We start from the raw sequence: 24,384 nt of genomic DNA, 5'->3' as shown, positions 1-24,384 counted from the left end.
TTTCCTTCCTTCAGAGAAAAACGTATCAACTGCACTAATCCAACACCAAGTGCACTAACGCATTTCATCAGTCAGTCTCCTGAAGAACAAACATGAAATGTAATTCACATTGCTCCCCTGGATACTGTTTTCATTGTCATATCCAATGGTATGCTGGATGGGATACTGTTCAACTGGAAGTTTCACTAAACTGCTGTTGAACACTATTAAAACGTTCTAATAGGTGTGACTTATTGTCCGGAAGAGTCAGTAAACAAATGCAGTATAAGTGACAGTATGAAACTAGAGTAACAGTAATTAGCAATGTGACTCCATGAGTAATAGGAAAATTGCTTTGACCCAGTTGATGGCAGTAGCAACAAAATCTTAAAAAAAAAAAATCTATCCCAAATAGATGGGGTTTCTATTATGACTCGTACATTACCAAGACTTCTCAGGGTCATTGACAACATTTATGGTGGCCACAGATCCTATTTCGCTAGTATTCTAGTCCATCTCTGTTGGGAAACACAGTGGTAGCTGTGGTCAACTATGTTTGTAAGACCCGAAAGACAGGGATAGAAAGACTAGCTGGCAGCGTATCACAGCACATCGTATCAGAAGCTACTTGGTATCGATCAGCAGGAAGGCATGGTCACACAGCAAGCCTCCAACAACTTCCATCCCTTTGCAGAATACAAGCTCTCGAGCTGGAAACCCTGCTTTCTTCTGGTTTGTCAAATTCATACCGTGATCCCTTCTGCTTGTTCAAGCACCGTGCAGTTTTGACTGGGCTAACATACCATTTCTGGTGTTCTGCATGTAGTTGCACAAAGGCTGTCAGGTGTACAAAGGCATATCAATATCCTACCTTAAACTGATGTGCTTCCACATTTATCCCACGCTACCCTAACTTCAGTGCCAACACAAACATTTCATAGAGCGTGGATTAATGAGAGCATAACAAAAACAAATCTGATCTGTCTGTGCATGCTTTTTGTCTTTTGGAATCAGACCACATACGATTTTCTACTTCTGATTAAAGAAGGATGATGTAACACAAAAATCAGAGCATTTTAATGCAAAAGTAGAATTATCCTTCAGTATGCACATGAAAAAACATTTTATTTCTTTGATGAAAATACCATTCACTACAAAAAACCTACCAGCTGCTCTCCAGTAGTAAGATGACATGACCAAGAACAAGTTATTGGTAAGTTCTGTAAAAAACCTTTCTCTCTCCTTCCGTATCCTAGCAGCGTAGGCCTCAATGGGATCCAATGGGGGCATATCCTGGAATATAATAATGCCAAAAAAAAAAAAGAACAACAAAACAAAACACACAAAAAAATAAATACCCAAAATTTCAGGGGTCCTGGTTACTTGAACAACTGACAGGAAATGCACTGGTTTCAGTGCAGTAATAAAAGGTCTGATGAAATATTTGGAATGTATGAGCAAGGAAAAAAAATCACATAAAAGCAAGCGGTACTGTCTGTCTGTTGAGAGGGGCAATGAAACTGTGATTCCAATATGGCATCTAGTTGCAGGTTTTACAAAATAATACAAGAGTTGAAAAGGGAATGGAAAAATATTCAAAGATGACACAATGTACAAAAAAATACTCAGTATAAGACTCTATTTTGGTTGAGGGAAGGTTAAAAAGTTAATTTGATCAAGCTACAAATATCCATAACCAGTTTAGGAGTTGGTTGTTCTTTAGTCCCCCAAGAAAAGTAACAATGCGGGGATGAAGTTTGGCAAATTCAGACTACAGGTACAGTGCATATATTCAGCACTGGTTATAATTAACCACTAGAATAATTTACAACACAGTTTACTGCCATCTTAATGCTTCAGATCTAGATTGAATTATCTAGGAAGTGCTGTAATTCAAAGAGAAATTATAGCTACCAGAGCAGGAAAGTCCTGGAGGAGCAGAGTGGAGGCCCCCCTCATCAGAGGCCAGCAGACAACCTGACTACAGGGTTCCCCCTGTGTCTGCACGGCGCTTCGCTGCCCGAGTGACAGGTCCCAGCTCTCCCCAAGTCTTCCAGTGGCAGCTCCTCCCTTCTGGCCAGATGGACAGCGCAGCATGGTCTTCAGCTCTGGCTCCGGGAGACCTGATTCGGGGCAGAAAGCAGCCTTTTATAGCCGGCACGCAACTGCTCCGGCTCACACCTACACGCTCCGCTCCCGGAGCAAGGCACTTCTGCCAGGAGCCCGCATCCCTGCCTGCCCCCGGAGCTGCGCAGACCCGCCCGCCGCGCTGCCCATGGGACCCCGCAGCCCGGCGCTGCCCCTGCGGCCGCCCCTGCTGCTGCTGCTGCTGCTCGCGGCCGGTGAGTAGAGCCGCTGCGGGCCCGGTGCCGGGGCTCAGCCGGGGGCAGGCGGGGGCCCCGGCGCCGGAGGAGCGGTGCGCGGGGCAGCCGGTCCTTCCTGGCGGGGAGCGCTCCCGTCCAGCAGCGCCTCCCCGGGCCGCGCCTGCCGGACGCGCTCGCCCTTCTCCGGGCGCTCCGTACCCTGAGGGATGGGGCTCGGTCGCGTGTGGGGAAGGGGAGGCGGAGGGGCGAGAGGAAAGGGCGTTAGGGGAAACGATCATGGCAAGTGCACACCTTCACACTTCGAAAGATGGTCTAACGCGCTTGGGAGTAACTTGGGTGTAACTCGCCCAAACGGAAAATACCGAGATGCCGGCCAACAGCTGTAGGCTGTAGCTGCACCGACAGCCCATCCGTTTATCAACTTCATGTGCAACATGGGAGTGTTGCCGGAGGGTCTCACATTACCTTTTGAAAGTTCTTCAGTAATGTGCAAGTGTGTTAAAAAGTTCAGTATTTAAAAATCGGGCTGCAGATTGCATGTGAAATAATAATCTTTCTACAAAGCCGATACATTTACCCACACTCTTCTCATGGGTATTAGAGCGCGCTATCTCAGAGCACTTAAGTTACAAAGCAGTTCAAAGGCTAGGAACTGCTGGAACGGAGATTGCCTACAAAACCATAACTGGGTTATTCTGAAAGAATGAGTCAGTCTTTATGAATAAGTTATGATGTGAGAATGTAATTAAAGGACCCCTGCCTCATACCTGAGCATAGCCGACTACTCACTTTGCAAGTATTTAATTATTTTTTTTGTCTCCTATGTCCTATTTATTAAGCAGTATTAAAGACCAGTTGTAATAATTTACAGTCGATTTCCTCATAGGTTTTCTGAGGTATTCATCAGTATAGTATCTGAATGTACTTACTTCTTTCACACTTCTGTGAAACTATATTATCATCCCTCTTTTTCAGATAGGTAGGTGGGCTGACACAGAAAAAGCATCCACTAATTTTAGGTTCCCGCGGTGACACATTAGAACCCAATTTTACCTATGACTACTTAAAATTATGTGCAACTTCAACTACTCAAAGCCTGGCTCTCACTGAGTATTGCAGTAGTTCAGTACTCCAACCCCAGGATACTCAGCAGGCTGGGAGCATACTATTAGTAAACGTCAATAGGCATTGTTTTTAAAGTGATTAAACTAGCTTCATGCTGAACCTTAGTGACAGCTGTAAGGATAAAATCCAGTTTTCCAGAATAGCATTCAGCTGCCTTAATTAAGAGATTCTCTTTTGTCTTCTTGCACTTTTTTTTTTTTATACATTCCTACACAGCTTGCAAACCAAATCTTGCAAATAGAAGGATCCTAAGGACAAGAGCCTCAATTCATTCTTACAACAGATTCTGTGCACAGAATGAAGCAGGGTCTGGGGGTGGGAAAAAAGGCAATCGCATGATTAAAGACCATAAGGTAAGGTGCTTGCATAATGGGGCCAACTTAAGGTCCCACCAAGCTCACTGCCCCAATTCTACTTCCTGACCTCAGCATGCCCCTATTATTCCTTCTGCATTTTGATCATCCTCCAGACTTCATCCTTTTCACGGCATAAACCTCAGCAAGAACATTAAGAAAAGTATGAAACACTGTTTCACTGCTTCTGCCAGCCTATAGTGATCGTTACAGGGAGCCTGGCTTCGCTCCGATAGCTCTGAGTCAGGCATCACAGTCACCCTTCCGTAGGCAGTGAGGAGGAAGGGAAATGCAATTTACCTGTTTCTCAATGCTTGGTCCACAGTATCAAAACAGGCAAATTTATCCTTTTAAAAAATTTACATGTGACCACAGTTTGTGGTGATTGCACGTCAGTAGTCTGGGCAACAAGATGAGGCAAAAAAGGCCATTCCTGATGGCTTATGAAACAAGAGGAAAAAATCTAAGGAAAAAGAAGTTTCCATAGTGCATACAGTTCAAAGGCTTCCACTTCTGGAAAGGTCTTGGAGATGCATCAGAATTCTAGTCTACTTATTCCCAAGTTTCAAGTTCTGAACTACTGGAGTCCTATGACTGTACAAAGGAAATATCACTATAGGAAATCTTACACGTTTAACATCAAAGATGTTTCTGTAGCCTCAGTCTTTGAAAGAACAGCTTAAAATTTCTTTTAAAATCCACAAAACATCACAGACTGTATTAGATGCTAATGATTAATGTAGTTATGTATCATAATTATGCAAAGCTGTGCATCTCTAAAAAAAAGATATACCTGCAAAAATAATTACTATGTTTGCATTGTGCCCATTGCAAAGAGTAAAATGTTATGGAAAACATGACCTTTCACAAAAAATTCATGTGTTTCTAAAATGTTTTTCTTCCCCTCTATGCATATGGAAATTTAAGGGACTGGATTTTTAAATACTATTGTAAGCTATTCAGAAAACTAGGAAAAAGGAGAGTAGGAAGCTATAGTGGAAAACATCTTGCAAAGACATAATAATGTACAGCATTTAGCACAGTCTGAACTCTCAAGAGTTTATACAGGCAACAAACCAAGACAGTATGGTGAAGTTCAAACTCTCCAAACATGGCAGGGCTCTGATTTGGACAACAGCAGTTACAAGCACAACACAAATATACTGTGATTACTTACTGTTACTTTCTCTCAGGCTGTCTTTAGTGTTTACTTAATTTCAGTCTTCAGAAAGTCACCCCATCTCTCTGGCTTATTCATTACAATCCCAAAGAAAACTGCATAGATTTGTTTGGGGGTTTTTCTTTCCCCATCTGCTATTTTATGGTGCCTAAAGTAGCCTTAGGATTGGTATGGTTTGGGTTTCCCTTCAACCTTTACTTTTAAAGCAGCTACATCACATCCAGTTAAATCTGAGTTTGCTGATAGACTAATCTCTAAGTTTTTTTTTTCCTCTCCCAAATATCTGTCTTTAAAGTTTTCTTTCAGGAATGAGAGCAGTTGAAACTTCAACAAAGTTCCAATTCCTATTATGCAATAAACACTGGAATTAAATATTACAGAATATTAAAAACTGTAACAAGACTAGACTCAAATTCTCTAACTGTAAATTATTTTTGTACACTTAGTTGTACTTATTTCCTGTGACCTCTAGATATCAAAACAATGTGGTTTTGATTTTTTCATACACATTATAAAGCAATGAAATCAAAATAAATGCAATCTGGTTCCCTCCCTTTCCCCCCCCTGCAATATTGTGTTTGACAGAGCTGCACACAATCTGCATGACAAAAACAAAAGATAGACTAGACATAGAGGGACGACACTACTCTTTCAGGAATGCATAATCAAACCTATAGGAATACTCTTGTCCATAAAGGTAAATGCGAAGTCTTCATAAAAACAAACAAAATCACACAGATTTTAAAAACATACCTTAATCATGAAACATTTGGAAATACGCAGAATGTCACTTCGCTCTCTGTATTCCACAGAAGTTCTGATAAAATACTTTGGAAATTTCATTATGTTACTAATACACTAACATTGCCAATACACTAACGTTGCCATCATCATACTGATACTCATTGTTTCCATAGTTCTATGCGTTCTAGGATGGTCTTTCGTCACTTTTATTAAACTCGGGTTACAAAGCTGTTGGGACAGAGACTTTTCCTTCGGTCATGTTCAGAGTATCTACCGTACAATGCAGTCTTGGTTTATACCTGGATGTCCAGATGCTGTAACACAAATAAACTGCAAGGATAAAAAGTTCACATCATTTTCTTTAACTTACATGGCACATTTTAAAGATTTATACCTGAGCTCCTCCAGGAATAGACAGTTCATCTCTTCTACTTTACATGGATTTAAATCAAGGGACTGGGATTTGTCCAAAATTAGAAAACAATTCTCTGATGCAGCCAGGAATATGACTTGGAAATTCTTAGTTTCCTCTTCCTGCCTTGTGCTCTCCTACACCATCCTTCCCCAGTTGCCAGGAACTGAGACACAATGTAAAAATTCTTCAGGAATTTCTTCAGAATCACTAACACCATGCAGAGCAAACCCAGCTTTGCCATTAACCACTAACGTGGTTCCTTCAGACATTACTGGCTAGCTATAAGAGTCTAGCCAAATCTCACTAAACATTTAAGAGTGTAAGCAGTTGTCATTTGTAATGCTGCAGCCTTATTGCAGTTTTTTTTCAGCTGGGAATTTACTGAACCTGTACTGACAGTGAAGATAACACTTTCAACACTTCATAAAGATAAGAAGCTGGTTATACTCAAATGGATGCTTCTGCTACCCAGAGCTGAAACATATATTCAGAGCTGCAACCGAATGGGAGATGGTCACGTGTCAGTTCCACAACGTGACTGTTGTTTTGACACCTAGAACTACAGGTTCCAAAGAGTCCACCCAGTACACCTTATGGACCCTTTGGGAAAGCGTGAGAGGATCTTTTTACCAGAAAGCCTATATTACTGAACAGCAGATAATATCCTGGAATGGGAACCATGACACAACAGATACTATTCATTATCTTAGCAAGAACGTTTTAGTGCCAATTAAACAGTTTTAAAATGAAACTCCGACTACATAGCTAAGGAAGCTTTTTTTTAACTCCTCAAGATGCGATTGCTTTTAATCGATGGCCAAAGATGCATATGCAAGTTTAAGCACTCTTGTTTCAACATCCTCTCCTCTCCCTAGATCACGTGCCCACAAAGCAGGAGGGAACAAGATCTGGGAGTAGTCGCCAGTCAGAGAAGTACTAAATATTGTCTTAGGAAGCCTAGCTATTTTCGTAAGTAAGGATTAGCTACAAACATTCTTTCTAAAACTTTTTTTACCATTCTCACATACAAACCAATTGTATTTCTTAGTGAGGTGATTTCATGAGGTGTTTAAATCCCTTTGTTTCATGAAATTACAAGTGCTGGAGGTCACCAGCATCCCACACGTTTCAAGTTACTCAACTTGTGCTGGGAACAGTATTTTTCTGGCAGATCTTCCATTAACTGATTATAGTTAATCATATAATCTATTATAATAGTCTATTAGTCTATTATAATAGATTATATGATTATACATATTATATACAAACTGTATAATCATATAGTTATTCTTTAGGAAAATAAATATCAAAGCCTCCAATGACAAAGTCTAAATATTTTTCTGCTGTCTCTCCTACAGAGATTATCAGTTACTGAAGCTTATTATCTTTCCCAATCTGTGTCCAGTACTGGGAGTTAAGGTTTATAAACTGTTCTTATACCAAAATAAACAATTAGTTTAATTAGTAAGACAACTCTAACCAGCAGCCTTCCACTAATTTGTTTTGTACTCATCCAACTTCTAAAAAATTGCTGCAAATACCTCGGAGCCTGTACTGCAAGGAAATGCTGCCTATTACCATTCAGGGTCTTCGATGCATTAGCTCAACCTGAAGGATGACATGAAGCCCTAAAAAAAGTCATCTGCTGTCTCAACATTTACCTGCTGCCCTGGACCTACTGCTTTAGTACTGACACAGGATAGTTAATAAAGTTCCTAAATACAGTCTTGTTCTGGAGAAATAATGGTGAGAATCTCTTAAACAAGAACAACAAAACCCAAACAAAATGAAACAGAAAAAAATAAGCAACCCTTCTAATTTCCCTGGAAATGACTCCAAGCACCCGCCCACTTCCCTGCTCTACACCCACCGGCCCATTTCCCTGCTCTACACCCCCCCCCCCGCCCAGTTATTTGGCTGCTTTGTCTAAAAATGAGGAAAAACAGAACCCCATCACAGAGGACATATTTGTTCAAATGTAAAGCATTATATTCTACAAAATAACAACATAGGCAAAATTGCATGTTATGATAAGGAGAAAATACTGCAATACTCAGGGCATCTAATCTTAGCAGTTAGTGGACCTAGACCGCAGAACACACGCTAGCCCTTGCCAGTTTTAAGACTGGAAATGACTGAAGTCTGCCATTGTATGCTGCCTTGATGGGAGGAAACCACTGCAGCTATTCAGAGTGTTGTTCAGTATTCTGCTCACTGTAGATTGGGGTAGAAAGGGACTGGGTCAAGCAGCGTGGCCCAAAGTGTCAAAAAAACCCCTATTATTTTCAAGTACTGACATTCATTATCAAAGTTAAAAAAAGTAAAAACAGTTTTATATCTGCATGTTTGATTCAATTAAAGAGTTTTTCTTCCACAGTTTATAAAGGCACTTTTGGGGAAGCCCATTTTAGAAATCGAAGAGGAATTCTTGAATTAGCTGGAGCCATTAGATGTACTACAGGACGATCTCCTTTTGCCTACCTACGTTATGGATGCTACTGTGGTCTGGGAGGAAGAGGATGGCCCAAGGACAGAGTAGACTGGTAAAAGTAACTATTTATCTGAGTAATTGAGTGCTGAATGTATGCAGATGACAGAGTAAAAAGACTAAAATATGAATTAGGCCTATTTAACATCAGTGAGGGTACTGACTGCCAAGAAACTCTGAAGCATTAAAATTGTGTTACTGTAGATCTACGTGAATCTTACTTGCCTTTAACTCAAACTCTCATTGCATTAGTATTGAATTCACAGTACAATTGAGTTTCTTTGCTGTTGCTGTTTGGCCAAGAGCTGAAGAACTAAAGTCTTCTTGGAGAAGCTTGAAAGCGCAAACATTCAAGCTATCTATAAAAATAATAATAATTAAAAAAAAAAAAAAAAATCGCAGTTGAAAGGTATTTTGATTCTACTGCCATCCATCCCATTTTATTAGTATTCAAAATAATAGAGAATTATGCAAAATTCAACCTGTTGAAAAATAACTTTTGAATAAAAGGAATTATGAATTATTACTAAAATAATTCTAAAACAGACCTTTGTATTCATTACTAAGTCTCAGCATATTGACTACCATCAATTTAATTTATAATTGAACATTAGCTGACAGGAAGATGATTTTCTGGTTAGTTAAATAAAGGTTTTATATTTTCAAGTTTATCATTATAATGATGCATTTCCCCACCGTATCTGACATCTCAAGTTCTGACGTATCAGACAGATATACTGTAAATTAAAAGGAAAACAAATGTCCAATACTCACATTTAGGGTAAAATATATGGAAAGTTCAAATCTGATTTTTTTTTCTGCATAAAGATTGTAGTCGTGATTAGACCTAAAACTTTTAGAATCTTTGCCTACATATTTAAAGTTTTTGGATGTGTAATCTGTTATTTTAAAGACAACTTTGTAGAATGTAGTTGCTACTTTAATGACTGGGAACACATACAAAAAGGAGTGACTATTATTAGTTCTGGTCATCTGTATACCTAAAGATAATGATGGAGAATCTGCAGTTTGCCAGTCTTTCACTGTAGGCCATTTTTTCCACTTTCTAAAAGTCCCACAGTAGCAAGAAGCTGCTTCTTCACAAAACATGGTTAGCTATTTGTGGTCTGGGTTTTAATAGCTACAGAATGTTAAGAACAAGCCAGAAGTGAGTGTACTTACTCAACTGAACAGAATCAAGAATTGCACCAATTGAATGTAGAGACATTCTTACGAAGTTTGATTTCTTAAAGTTTTGAGCTACGTTGTGGGCTGTTTACATTCAGAATTATGCCTGAAAACAAGTGAAAATACAGAAATGCTTAATCTGAAGTCAGAATGTCTGTAATGGAATTATTCAAATAATAGTTATTGCAATTTAGATGTTTGCCTGCCACTTATAAAAATAAGCTTTCAAATGAAGACAATCATATATTGCTTTCATAAGATAAAATGTAAAATCCTTAAGCATCTATTTTTATTTAAAAGAGGGCTAAAGTAATTCTGAAATTGTTTGTAAACACATGAAGATAGACTGCACTATGGCAAAAGAAGCCGTATTTCCTGGTTTATTTACCTTAGTACTGCTACAAAGACTCACTAGAAGTCAAATTTTTTTTTTTTTTTATTTCTACGCATGAAATGGATGTATTGAGCTACTTCACGGGCATGTGCTGTTCAATTGTTACATACTGCAGGATCTTTAAATGGAGATTCATGTGGAATTACCAAGCAATTATTATTACCAAGCACAGGGAAAAACAGTAATTGCAAGTGAGAGCTCACAGCATTAACTGTTTCTATTGCAGACACAAATTCCTCAGGCAATCTAAACACCATCTAAACTTCATGTGCTCACTGTAATATCATGGTTTTAGGCTACCAGGAGGAAACCAAATGACTAAATGCAAAGAGCTTGCGGATACATCCTGTTCTTCCACTGAGTCAAAAAAAAAAAAAGCGTATAGTTAGTTTGCAGCAAAAACTTAAAAGCTATCTAGTTTCAGATCCTCGCCACCTCCCCTACTTGCTATTCCGGGCTTGCAATGACTCTACATCAGAAGAGTAATTATTTTTTTAAGCATTAAAATATGCCATTAATGCTTACCTGTACTGTTCAGTTCCACAGTGTGATAGAAAGTCTATGAATTCTTTGTCCCAGTTATGACAGGGACAATTTGAAATCATCATTTTGGGCAATTTTCCAAATTTTCTCATAATACTGAGCAAAGAGTTTTAGTTATATTATAGCATTAAACAGTACCCATGCCTGTTTATTCCCAAACATTCCACCTGCTCTTAGCTTTTCTGCCACCATCTAAGGACTTCACTAGAAGACAACATTTATGATTGTATGCTACAGCCTAACAAATCTTCTTGTCCCTTCCCTATTAGTAACTGTTACAATAGTGTCAATAACTGGCAGAAAAATACATCATTCATTATCTGACAGACTATTCTGGCATTTAATCTTATTCTCAGAAGGGGCTAGGCAGGAGGCATACCCACATAAAAATTTATTGTGTTTCAAACTGAGAATGCTTTAAAGATTCTTTCTATTTTCATCTATGAGGAAGTTCAACTAGATCAATGGGTATCAGACATTTTCCTCATCATTGGTTACATAAGACAGTAATAATTTTTTCCAGGTGATCTATTAAACAATTACCTTGTTTTGATTCCTGAACAGGTGACTGTTTGCACATTCCCATATGTTGACTGTTTTATTATTTCACAGCCTGTAGAAACATGCTGATAAAAAAAATCCAGATTATATGACCATAAATCACCACAGGATGAATTAAGGCAAGCCCATTTCTGTTACTCTCAGGTGCTGCTTTAACCATGACTGCTGCTATGGTAAGGCAGAACAAGCAGGTTGTCACCCAAAGATAGAAAGTTACCACTGGGAATGTGAAGACAATGCTGCTGTCTGTGGTGAGTGAACAGTTCTAGTTTTTGGTTGGTGGGGGGTTTTTTGCTTTCCTTTTTTTTTTTTTTTTTTTTTTTTTTTACTTCTACTGATTGTCTCATTGACTTTATAGAAAGACATTTTCCTAATTAACTGTAAAATTCTTATTTTACCATCCTTCCTTTTGTGACTTTTTTGTGAAGGCAAGCTCGCTCCAGAAAGCACAGCTATGCCAACCAACTGAATGCAGTTTCTTCTTCTTAATCCCCACATACTGACACAAATAAGCAAACAAAATTCTGATCTACAAGCTTCTATTACCCTTTCAGAAAACACTGCCAAAAACCCCCCTCTTTTTACTCAGCATTTACATATGTTGAGGAACCCATATTATGCTACTCCCTGCAGGTCTCCAACTGGAGAGCAACTACAAACAGAAGGCAAGAAAATTACAACTGTTTAAAAAGGATCCTTTTTATACTTAGCAGAAAATATTTCACACCATTTATAAGTTTATGATGGACAAGTTTTTGGCATACTTACGACTGATCGGTTGCACAGCCCACTGCTAGTGGCTGCAACTTATGAATGAATTCACAATTACAACTTACAATTTCAAACACTGAGGTAATAAAATATTTGATGAGTATGTTTATTTATGGAAGTAACATGTCCACAAGCCATAAAATGTTAATTTGAAATTATTTACATAATTAGTGTACAAGTTGCAACAGATGGCTGACCTCATCCTGATAAATTTTGTTTGATTGCTCCGAAACATGAATGTAATATACTTGCCACGCTATAATATAAAAGAGAAGGACAAAGAGATATCGAAGAAACAAACAAAAAACATTTAACAGGAAAAAGCGGCATTTCTTTTACATTATTTGTTCACAACTCCCGAAGTTTTAGCAAATATTTTCCAATACACTTTGAAGACTTTTTGAAACTGTAACTTCTCACAAGCCCCCAAAATGTGCAGCGTTTGTTCTTGTTGTTGTTAGGTTTTGGTTTGTTTTTAAATCAGGTGCTAGGTCAAAGTTACTTTGCATGTAATTTTATGCTACTACCTAGAATGCAAATCAGCTTGAGAATTGGTTATTATTTGCACCACAAAAATGCAGACCTTTATATAAACTTGTTTACAACGAGTCTAAGTTTCTGACTACTATAGTTTAAAGGCAACACAGTAGGCCGTTCAGAGAAAACACAAAAACCTCTCATTTCGTAACTCAATTTAGAATTTGCCTGACTTGCAATCAAATGAAAGTTTTTTACAGTATTTCCTTTCCTCCTTTTCATTCAACCTTTACTTTGCCCAAGTGTCTACCTCATGCAGGATCTCTGCTTGCTCATTTCCTCCTCTGCTCCCAAAGTACTAAGCGTTTTCGCTCTCAAACTACCTGATTAACCGTCAAGTTACAGTCCACCTACATTTGGCTGTAAAGGTTCTGCTCCTGTTCCAGTCCAGAAGCTGACAACATTTTAAAATACTGGCCAAGGTAGTAGGCATGTCATCAGGAAACAAAGCTGAAACAAAGTCCCTGGCGTACCATGGAGAAGATTAAGTTTGGAGCAATAACAAGAGAAGGAATAGTTCTTCTCAGTTAAGGTGGTTTTTTTTTTTATCCTATCATGTTGTTTATGCTACTTATGCTATTGAGTAGTTCTTAGGGTAGCTAGTTGCAGCAGCAACTTATATACATTAAGAACACTTCTACTTCATAGCAGAATTTAAGTTTACTCACAAAACTGAACGCTTGTTCTGCTCCTAGACAAATCTCAAGCAGAGATTCGGCTAAGCTTTCAAAATGTTAAATACTCAGACAAAATATAATCAAGGATTTTTCAGTTTACAGACAGTTGCAGAGAGAAAAAACACACATTTCTGGGTTGGCACAATAAAACCAAAATATATTGCTGTAGAAGAAAATGTTCATGCCAAGAAGAAATGTTCATGCCAAGAAATCTGTTAAGTTACAACACTACAATTATAACACAAATATAGCCAGACATGGATTTTATCATCCTTAAACACACTTTACCTAACTTCTTACGGAATGCCTTGATGAAGGAAGGTGGGCAATTTAAGCTGAACATGGAACATCAATGCATCCCTTATTTCACATATATAATTTTAATGCTACATGCTTTAGTAGATTAAAGCATATGTGAAATGGAAAATATCTTCCCAAACTCAAGTTTCACTAGAGCAACACGGCAGGCAGGGAGGGTCACATACCACTCTAAAGAGAAATCAGTTATCAGCATTCCTTTATTAAAGAAGGTGAAGAAGAGTATTTAAATCTTTATCCAATTATTGTATTTTCACCTTCCAAGATAGTTCCACTGATTATCAACTGTCACTAAACGAAACCATGCTTGTATATTCTCTGTTGCTGAGATGTCCTAGCATGGAGCTCTGCCTAAAGAACACGAAAGAACTGGAAGTCTTACTAAAGCTCAGTACAGTTCCTATTGCACTTGCAATGTAAGAGCCATTTATGTGGCAAATATGGAACGTGAGGTAGCAATTCTTGGTATTCCATTTGGTATTTTTAATTACTTCAGACTAACATCAAGCTTACTGTGTTTTCTTTCAGAATCACTAGAAGACAAATGTCAAAAAATGGCATGTGAATGTGACCGTGAAGCTGCCAAATGTTTTTCTAAAGCTCCCTATCACACAAAATACCTTTTGTGGCCAGACTTTATGTGTGGTGAGATTCAGCCTTTGTGTAGATATTAGATATATAGCATCAGTCTTTATGAAAACTCTGTTTTTAAATCTAAAATTACTTTTTTGTCACAGTAGCGACAACAAATTATTTTCCCCTTTCTTCCTCCTCCTTCCTGCCACCTCAGCCTCTTCACCCCAGAATGGCCAAAGTAAACATTTATCCTCTTATTTACCTTCTACAGTGCATGGACTAAAAGCAAGTTCATTAGTTCCGTGTAAGCTTTTGTTGACTAAGTAGAAATTTGAATTTATCAGCTTAAGGAGTAACTGACTTAAAATCAATTTCATTTATAATGATTCACAGATTTTTCAGATTCATAATATCATTCACTGTAAACTTTTCATCCCCCGTCCACTGGCTGTAAGATACAAATCAAACTTTTCCACTAACATTTACCTTAACATTTGTTAACTTTGAACTGACCAGAAGAAATGCATGAAGTGACATCAGCACAAAGAGCCCTCTCATCTATATTAAACACTTACTATGAAGCCTAATTTAACTTTTGCATCTCATTCACCTTAAGTAGTCCTACCTGTATTAAAAATTGCCTAATATAATTCTTTTTTTCTAGTATTTACTTTTTAAATACAGTTTTCTAAGAAGTTGTTCACTTGATATGGCTCAAGCTCCTTACTCTATGCACACCTTGAGTTTCCTGAAGGCACAGGGAGAAGTTCTATTCTTAAAACTTCAGAGCCAGATTTAAAAGTGCAAATGCAAACCATCACCAACACAGATACATGAAAAAAGTAGCAGTTACTGGGACCAACAGCCTTTTCCATAAGTGTTTGATCTTGGACAGCACAAGTTTGCAAAGTTCAGAAGTGAACATACCTCATAAGGATATAAAGATGATTTTAGCTAAGGTCACTTCATAGTTTTTTGAAACCTTTTAGAAGAAAAATCAGTAACACGAATTGCTGAATAATACACTTTTTCATAATTGCTAATTTTAACAGTTTAAGAACCAGGAGTGTTTAATGTCTACTTTCACCCACCTCACTTACTTAAAGTTACAGGGCTACAGAACAAGTTTACACAAGTCAAAACTAATAACAAGTACTTCAATGTTTAAAAAAAAAACCCAAAAAACAAACCACTTCTTTAGGATGGATGAAGATTTCAAAACAGATCTTTAATCTTTAAAAATATTCATGGGCAAATTTAAATTTCATAACAATGTAGAATGCAACGGGACAAAGCTCTTGGGAGGGGGGGGAATCTTACTTTTGCTTCAGTCAAAAACTATACATTAACAAATGGTAATCCTGTTTATACAAAATAACTTTCCAGTCAATATTCGCCCACAGATCCAGATACACACATTATATTGCAGTAAGACGTAATTAAAGTGTCAGGTCACTTTTGCAAAATAATCCTTTTAAAGGATAACACTGAATTTAAGAATTAGCAACAGACTTCAAGAGGAGAGCATTAAAGAAGCTATTGATGAAGTCTAACCGATCTGAAAAAAAAATTTTGAATGGCAATCACCACATTTTCCAAAAGACAAGAAAACTCAAGCAGTCTTTGCCTTCAAAAGGGGGAATTTTAGAACAAACTCCGCTGCAAGACTGTGTATGACAGCCACAACTTTACATGTAAAGCAGACTGAAAAGACTGAAGTACTTTCAATATCAAGCCTATCCAGGAAGAGCTTTCCTTTGGCAAACTTAAGTTGAGGAACACGTTGCTAGCATGAAATCCTAAGTTAAAAAAAATAAAAATAAAAAAAAAAAAAAAATCACTGTAGCTGTTCAGAAGACACCGATTTTAAGGCAGGCTTGAAAATAACCAGAATGCACAAGACAGAATAGAGAAGTTTGATTTGATCAAAAATAGCGTGACATGACTGTATAAGTTTTACATGGCTAAATTAGGAATGTAATTTTTTTTTTTTCAATAGAAAATTCCTTTTGGATAATAAAGCCCATCCTCAAGAGTCGGAATCAGCTGGTTTAAGAGTAACTTACCTTAAGGCTTTTTTGTATGTTTAAGTTAACATAATCCACCACTTTCACTGCCACATATATAAAGAAGAAAAGCAAAGCTTATTTCAAATGTCCATTTTTAGAAGCTAAACAGATCAAAAGTTCCAATGCCAGTCACTGCACTTGTGTCTCCAGACGCCTTACTTCTTTAACAACAAGATCAATGTTTATAATTGGGTTAAAGTACAAGGCCCAGTAAAACAAACAATTGCAGACAAACTGAGGAATAAAAGGCCAAAAAATGGCAACAAAAAGACCCTGGGTTGAGACTTTCCAGAAATGTCTCCACATTCTGTGAGGAATAGTCCTGTGAAAAAGGAAAGGGAGAGGCTTAGAGAAACTTTCCATTTTGTTTTTACCCATTCTAAGAAAAGCTAGTATGTGCTGCAGCCTCAAATTATTTAGCACTTATTCAGGTACCTGTAAAACATCATTTTGTACTCCAGAAAACTTTCTTAAAATACAGTAATACTAGATTTTATATGAGGAAGCATTAAGTCAATTTATTCGGACCACAAAGCACAGCAAGTTAAAGTGGTCAAATTCCAGATTTGTCATAGATTATTTCCATGTACCCTGTTCTCTTTTGAACATGTTCTGCCCCCTAGCTGCTAGCCGAGAAAGTGAAAACCCATTATACACCAAAACAAGGATTTCTCCTATGCAAGTTCTAAAAAGTATAAATAAAAGATCACAGCAATTATGAAGTAATATTAATATGCTTGAATTAAGGCTTAAGCAGTAACTGAAAACAGCAATTTTGATCACCTATCAGAAATAATAGCGTAACTAAACTTATTTATGAACCTGAGAACTCATCCTTTAATAACTATATTGTAAGCATATAATGACAAAGTTCTGATGTATTTAGTTCTCAGCTGACAGCTAATACCAGTTACCATAAACAGCAGGAGTTAATTGGTAAATACCCAATGGTGAAGAACATGCTTTTTACCATTACTGCATTTGCTACATCTGATCAGTAAAACCAGCTATAAGAAACCCTTTCAAGTATTCATAGAAATAAAGATATTCAAGAATTAGTGCTAGTATATGTGCGGATTCAGATTCACGTGTTCTTATTAACCTCAGAGTTGTGGTTAGACACTGTCATTTCAGTGAGCAACTGTGAAATCGTAAGACTGCTATTTCTATTTATAAGGCCATGTACTTCCTACCCTCTTCAACGAGCTCAGTAAGACTTACTTCAATTCTCTTCTTGACCAGAGCCTCCAAAAGGAGAATAATTCCAGAACAGAGAGTAACATAGCATTTACAATTATAAATCTTGATGTCCAGTAGTGCACATCCAGCCAATCCCAAGCAAATTCAGCTATCAACTGGTATGGCAAAAATAAATACTTTACAATGAATTCTCTCCACTGTTTCCAAGAAGGATCTTTAAGGTCCTGTAAATTAGGATAAAAAGACTGTTAATAAATTTCCTATTAAACAGACACAATACTGGCTTATTTCCATGTGGTGGGTTGACCCTAGCTGGACACCAGGTACCCACCAAAGCCGCTCTATCACTCCCCTCCTCAGCTGGACAGGGGAGAGAAAATATAATGAAAGGCTCATGGGTCGAGATGAGGACAGGGAGAGATCACTCAGCAATTACTGTCATGAGCAAAACAGACTTGACTTGGGGAAATTAGTTTAATTTATTACTAATCAAATCAGAGGAGGATAATGAGAAATAAAACCAAATCTTAAAAACACCTTCCCCCCCCACCCCTCCCTTCTTCCTGGGCTTAACTTTACTCCCAAATTCTCTGCCTCCTCCCAGACCTGAGCGGTGCAGGGGGATGGGGAATGGGGGTTGCGGTCAGTTCATCACACGTTGTCTCTGCTGCTCCTTCCTCCTCAGGGGAAGGACTCCTCATACTCTTCCCCGGCTCCAGCGTGGGGTCCCTCCCATGGGAGACAGTCCTCCATGAACTTCTTCAATATGAGTCCTTCCCATAGGCTGCAGTTCTTCATAAACTGCTCCAGCGTGGGTCCTTACCACGGGGTGCAGTCCTTCAGGAACAGACTGCTCCAGCGTGGGTCCCCCACAGGGTCACAAGTCCTGCCAGCAAACCTGCTCCAGCGTGGGCTCCTCTCTACGCAGGTACACAGGTCCTGCCAGGAGCCTGCTCCAGCACGGGCTCTCCACAGGGTCACAGCCTCCTTCAGGCATCCACCTTCTCCAGCATGGGGTCCTCTACAGGCTGCAGGTGGATATCTGCTCCACCGTGGACCTCCATGGGCTGCAGGGGGACAGCCTGCCTCACCATGGTCTTCACCAAGGGCTGCAGGGGAATCTCTGCTCCGGTGCCTGGAGCACCTCCTTCCCCTCCTTCTTCACTGACCTTGGTGTCTGCAGAGTTGTTTCTCTCACACATTCTCACTCCTCTCTCCAGCTGCAATTGTGCAGGTTTCTTTTGCCCTCCCCCCTTCTTAAATACGTTATCCCAGCCGTGCTACCACCGTCGCTGATGGGCTCTGCCTTGGCCAGCGGCAGGTCCATCTTGGAGCTGGCTGGCATTGGCTCTATCGGACACAGGGGAAGCTTCTAGCAGCTCCTCACAGAAGCCACCCCTGTAGGCCCCCCCCCTTGCCATGCAAACCCAATACACTCCAAAACTCTTTTGTTGAAAAATTGTTTTTTCGCACATTGAAAGCTGTAATTTATCTTTTCCATACTTTCTGGTAGATAAAACTATAACCCAGTAATTTCCATTAGATTAGAATAAAACATCACAGACAGCCAGACCTTATAATGCCATTTGTTAAAACACAGGTATTTTGAGTGAACAGCCTTTCTATAGTCATGTGAACTTCAAAAAAACCAGTTGCACAGATTTTAAGTCTTAAAAGTCTTAAATCAATCTTATTAAAGGTAACGGTCACAACACTGGTGATCACATAAACTAAAAATCAAGGAACCACTTACTTTGTAGGACTTTTTTTTTAAAGTTGTATTGTAAAGAGATGAAACGGTGAATAATTACATCATGTGTTTTTATGCTGCTAGTCTTAAAAAGCTTATAACTAAAGCAAGTAGCGTATTTAGTATTTTGAACACTTACTAGTAGTTTTGTGACAGTATCTTCATACTTGTCTTCTTGCATAGGGCAAATTGTGTGGATGAAAGGTAGGAAAGCTTCTGCGTAATCAAACAAATATAGGTATAACAAACTGAGTCTTGGAGAACTCTTCAGTGCATACAGAAGAAAGAGTGATTTTCCTGGATTTACTGCCTGAAAAGTATCAAAGTATCAAGTTTCAAACAATGAAAAAATAAAATGAAAGGGACATGCTAGTTCTTAGATTCTTCTGACTATCATTTTTCAAAGGATCATTTTCCAAATACAACAGTTCATTAAACTGAGCGGTTTTTACAAGGGTAATTCTACTACCTTAACACTGCTCCTGGCTGTAAGAGAATTTTCTTTTAAAGATATTTTAAAAGTATTTAATATACATGACATACTTTACACAAAGTTTACCTTATATTCCCAAAGGTTCTGTGGTGGTTTAACGCCTAAAGTTTTCACACATTCCAGTTCCGCCATAATAGCTTTTCTATGGTTACTGTTCTCTATACTGTAAGGCTCTTTCGTGAAATCCTCCTCTGTCAGTGTTAGGAGGAGTCTACAAAAGCAGAAGAATTCAGAAGGTAAGCAGTGCCTCTTCACCAAAAAGATATAACTAACAAATTAGCAATTGCATACTGAAACAATAAGCTACTGATAGAAGGTATCACCTTTTGGATTACATTCCATATCAAGTGTTCTGAATCAACTGCATCTCAGAGCCTGGGTTTTAAATATCCTTCTTTTCAAGTTTTCTCTTGCCTGCTTTCAGCATGCAAATTTATCAGCTTGTTGGCTATTATTCAACACAGTTCTTCAGTACTTCACAGATCTAGTCTGGTCTCCTGAAATCAAACCTAGAGTTCTTGGGTGGAATGCAACAATGCATATAGCGTATGCATATTTTCACAAGAAAGAAAAGGTGGGAGGGGTGGATAATACATTAGTAGAATTCTACTTTCAGTATAATTTCAGTCTGCATTGTCAGCATTTAAAAGTTCTTAGAAAATTTGCAGTTAGCTTGCTTAGTATCTACTACTAAAGTTTTCAACTACAAACATTAAAACTTCCCCTGAATTTTTTTCTTATACATCAACAGAATATTCCCACAATCTATGGAACGAAGTATGGTCATTTCACAATATACCGTCCCTAATGAAAGCTATCCAGCAGTCCAAATGATAGCTGTTCTTGACAATTAGGCCTCTCACCTTCCATTCACTTTCTCCAATAAAAATCTTTCTTTATAATGTGAAGCCCATGGGCCCAGCTGCTCTAGCCAAAGTATCACCTCCTCAGCAGTCCATTTAGCAACAGGCTTGTGGACAAGAAGATCTTCTTCAAATTCTCTGCTACTCCAGTGATATCCAAGTAGAACTACCTATAGGTAGATTTAAAAAAAAAAAGTTCATTTACCTGCAAAGCAAATACATTAATGATACAAATAAACACACATTAAGGGGCTTGACATGTAAAATCTTCCATTTTATGGACCCTAGAATATTCAGGTTATAAGAAAGTATCTTGAAGTTTTACCCAATTTGTCTAACTTCTGTTTGCTGCATATTGCAATTGTAGTTCCTGACAGACAACTCTCAATGCTACCTCATTTACTCCGCTCAGCTCAAGTATCTTCTGTGCTGGCGATATTTTTATGTGCATGTAATTTAAGTATATTTGATTGCATGCTTAATGAAGTAAATATGGAAAACCAACCAGATGAAACTTACTGCTACGCAAGTTAAAGCTGTTAGAACGCCTGAGAAAAACCCTCCTCCTCGAGGATTTATTCCTCCTGTGTTCGGAACTGTAGGGATCTGGTCATTCCCATATTTTTGGAAGGTTGCTAAGCTGCGTGCTACATCACTGTTTTGCTGAATATCTTCTTTTCTTTGTTCAATGGCATCAGAAAATAGCTTTTCAATAACATCCCTAATGGGAAAAATATTTGTCATTGTACTATAACCGTTGAGGCTTAACATTCAGAAAAGGGACCGATTTTTGTTTCCAGCCTCTACTAAAGACTGTCATCTTTGAAAACAAGAAAACATTAGTTATTAATACTTAGTAAAGTTAAACTTAAATCAATTACTTCCAAACAACATTTTCCTTAGCTTCTAAAGATAGAGGAAGTTAAAATATCACATTAAAAAAAAAGCCTTATTTCTTATATAAAACTAAAATTGTGTGTGCTACTGGCAAGCCTTGATTATTCAAAAATGCTAAGCAAAAGACAACATAAAAGCCTACCATCAATCCTACCATCTATTTATTAAAATATTATTAACCTAAGATAAAGTATTATTAACACAAGAACTTGTAGGTAATTCAAGACAGCAAATTGATATTTCTAGCTTTGTTCTGCAGTAAGATCACATTTCTTCCTATAAATAATTCCTATTACGGAAATAATTACACAATTATCAAAGATCATTCTAACTTAGAATTATTAGGAAACAATCAGCTGTATTAAAAGATGCAAGTGTCTCAAAACTAAAAAAGGATCCCTCCTCTCCATCCCCAAAAAAATTCAGAAGGGGGGGGGGAGAACCAAAACCCAAAACAAAGCCAACCAAACCACCCCTTAGTTCCATGCAGAAAAATGTGATTGAACAGTTCAGTACAAGGGCAGAACATGAAAGACTTCAGGATTTAAACATCCTTGCGACAGTTCAGATTACCAATAAACTATGAAAAGCTGCAGCAAACTCAAGAAACCAGACAACTAATTTCAGTGGTTTTAGAAATCCAAAAATGACATAGTACACTCACCTGAGGAGGATGTTGACTTTGGGGAATCCTTCCCATTTTTCTCTGCATTCGGGGCATTCACTCTTCTTGGACGATACCCACCACAAAGCTAGGCAGTGTCTACAGAAACTATGCCCACAGTTAAGGGTGGTGGGATTGACCAGAATGTCGTAACAGCAGTGGCAAAGGAACTCACTAACTGATATCCGCCGACTGCTCTCAGGAGTAGCATGTGTTTCAACTTTTGCTCTCTCGGTTTCACCTTGTAAAGTCTCATCTTCTTCCATTTTTTTTTAAGCCTTATGCAAACCGAAAGCTCTCTTAGATCTTCAAACCAGGTAAGGCATTACTTCTGCAAAGCAACAAGATAAACCTCATTAAGAAAAAAGTTACTATAGAAGTTTAGAATTGCAAGCAGTATAATTTATCACTGTAATTCTTTTGTTGCTCTGATGGTTTTAAACTTTTTAACTAACTTAACTCTCCTCAAAATGAAACATGATCTTCTACTTTTTCAACAACATATTCATTGCAAACTACAACCAAAACCATACTCTAGATGTAAACAGCTGGGCTCAATCTATTATTTTCTTTTCCTGTGTTACATAACACATGAAAGTGAAACAAAAAACCTCACTATGATTCAGATGACTTTTGACAGTGCCTTTAATCAAGGTTTTAGTAAAAGACACCAATCAAAAGAAGTATCATTAGAAAATACCATCAGAGAATACAAAAATAAAACACCAGTATAACGTAATGATCTAATTTACTCCACCACTATTCTTTCCAAGCATTACTAACAAAGGTCAATGCTAGATATTGCTGGGCAATGTTTAAAAAAAAAACAAAAAATTCGATCCACAAAGTCGTATGTTTCAGAATTGTTAAGGGATTGATCTGCTTGCCATCTCAGTGGAGGACTGAACTCTATATTAACTTTATTGGTAATTACTCTTTGCTAGTATTTCAGAAAATGCACAAATGAGAAGAGTTTAAGATTGTTCCACGCTTACCAAAAATATAAACCTATTTGCTTGATGTTCCTACTATATTCCTTCAGATGGCTGTATCTAGTTGCTTAAGAAAAACACTGATCCAGATCACTTGCTTATCAGTCATAATATGTTAGAAGCTATCAAAAACTGTACAATTTTCTCCTCAGACACTACAAACCAAAATATGCTTATGCTCTCCACCATGTGGCTCCTGCTTACTACTAAGTTACCATCTTTCCATCCAGATCAAGCACAAAGAGGTAAGCATACAAGTTAGTAAAGAATAAGAAAAACCCCACAAGCAGTACAGAAATACAAACCAGTAGTGCAACTAGGATCCTCAGACTGCTTACAAACATGTCTTTTCCCAGCAAAGATTGTTGGCTTTCTAAAAGACAAACCTGAAACATCACATACAAGAGGAGAAATAAAAACAAGGTTTTGCACCCAAGAACATTCTTCTAGTTTTCCTGGAAGAGAAAGGCAACAGGATTTCTGTGGGTGCAAAAATATTTCACCGCTCAGTCTCTGCACCAAGTAAGAGAAGGGTCAGAAGTAGAAAGCTTACTAGCTTCTCTCCTGCCTCCTTCCAACTTCAGCCTGCTTCCTCCCCTCTGCGCTGCTACCAAAACCGAGGCACCGACGGTTCGGGCCTGCAGCGACGTGACGGTCGTTTCCTCCCCCCCAGGCAAGCCAGGGCCCACCTCGGAGGCGTCACCAGCCCACCCCTTCCCACGCTCCCAGCAGCAGAGGGGAACCCAGCGAAACGCCACCGTTCAGGCACCCTCAGGCAGCAAGCACAGGCGAAGGCTCCGCGGCAGCCCGGCCTGCCCAGCCTCAGCCCCGCCGGCCGTAGGCAAGAAGCCGGGCCCTGCCCCGCCGCCCTCCGCCCGACTCACCCGCCGGCCGCCACGGTCCCGGCGCACAGCGGCCTCCCCGCACCGCTTCCGCACAGCCGCCGCCCCGCGGGGGCGCGCCCGGCCCTAGGAGCCGCGCCGCTGCTCCGCCGGGGGCTGGGAGGGGCCGCGCGGCTTCCGCGGCCCCTCCACCGCCCCGCGCCCGTAGCCTCACGGGAAACGCGGGTGAGCATCGTTTCGGCGGGGGAAGATTCGGCGCCGAGCGGCCTCCCCCTCCGCGGGACTGCGGGAGGAAAACTGCGCCCCCGGGTCCTGCGGCAGGCTCCAAAATGAGAGGGGCGCTCTGGTAGGGGTAACCGCCACAGTCTCCTCTTCGGCTGAGCAGCAGCAGCAAGCTTATCGATACAGTCTATATAAGCAGAGCCTATTTCTTTTTTATCT

The 24,384-nt window shown here is 39.0% G+C and overlaps 2 protein-coding genes across 5 annotated transcripts; one reads left to right on the top strand and one right to left on the bottom strand.

Annotated features, from left to right (window-relative positions):
• The first annotated feature begins 2,077 nt into the window (after nt 1–2,077).
• On the top strand, nt 2,078–14,760 carry PLA2G10 (phospholipase A2 group X). Its single transcript, XM_076350873.1, has 4 exons — nt 2,078–2,321; nt 8,498–8,663; nt 11,439–11,545; nt 14,126–14,760. The coding sequence occupies exons 1-4, from the start codon at nt 2,255–2,257 to the stop codon at nt 14,269–14,271; spliced, it is 486 nt and encodes a 161-aa protein (XP_076206988.1). The 5' UTR covers nt 2,078–2,254; the 3' UTR covers nt 14,272–14,760.
• Nucleotides 12,148–24,072, bottom strand: BFAR (bifunctional apoptosis regulator). Of its 4 annotated transcripts, none has more exons than XM_076350869.1 (9): nt 23,986–24,067; nt 23,407–23,487; nt 22,110–22,440; nt 21,068–21,269; nt 20,549–20,718; nt 19,752–19,896; nt 19,332–19,502; nt 17,464–17,666; nt 12,148–16,564 (listed from the first exon to the last, which is right to left on the bottom strand). In XM_076350869.1, the coding sequence occupies exons 3-9, from the start codon at nt 22,373–22,375 to the stop codon at nt 16,372–16,374; spliced, it is 1,350 nt and encodes a 449-aa protein (XP_076206984.1). In that variant the 5' UTR covers nt 22,376–22,440; nt 23,407–23,487; nt 23,986–24,067; the 3' UTR covers nt 12,148–16,371. The 4 variants fall into 4 exon arrangements, with proteins under 4 accessions (XP_076206984.1, XP_076206985.1, XP_076206987.1 ...); XM_076350870.1 differs by lacking the exon at nt 23,986–24,067 and adding an exon at nt 23,655–23,768; XM_076350872.1 differs by lacking the exon at nt 23,407–23,487 and having other exon boundaries at nt 23,986–24,072.
• Between the last annotated feature and the right edge of the window lie 312 nt (nt 24,073–24,384).

This window comes from Aptenodytes patagonicus, chromosome 13 (assembly GCF_965638725.1).
Source record: "Aptenodytes patagonicus chromosome 13, bAptPat1.pri.cur, whole genome shotgun sequence".
Taxonomy (NCBI): Eukaryota; Metazoa; Chordata; class Aves; order Sphenisciformes; family Spheniscidae; genus Aptenodytes; species Aptenodytes patagonicus.
The sequence above is the reverse complement of the archived record's forward strand: the minus strand, read 5'-3'. Positions and strand labels throughout refer to the sequence as shown.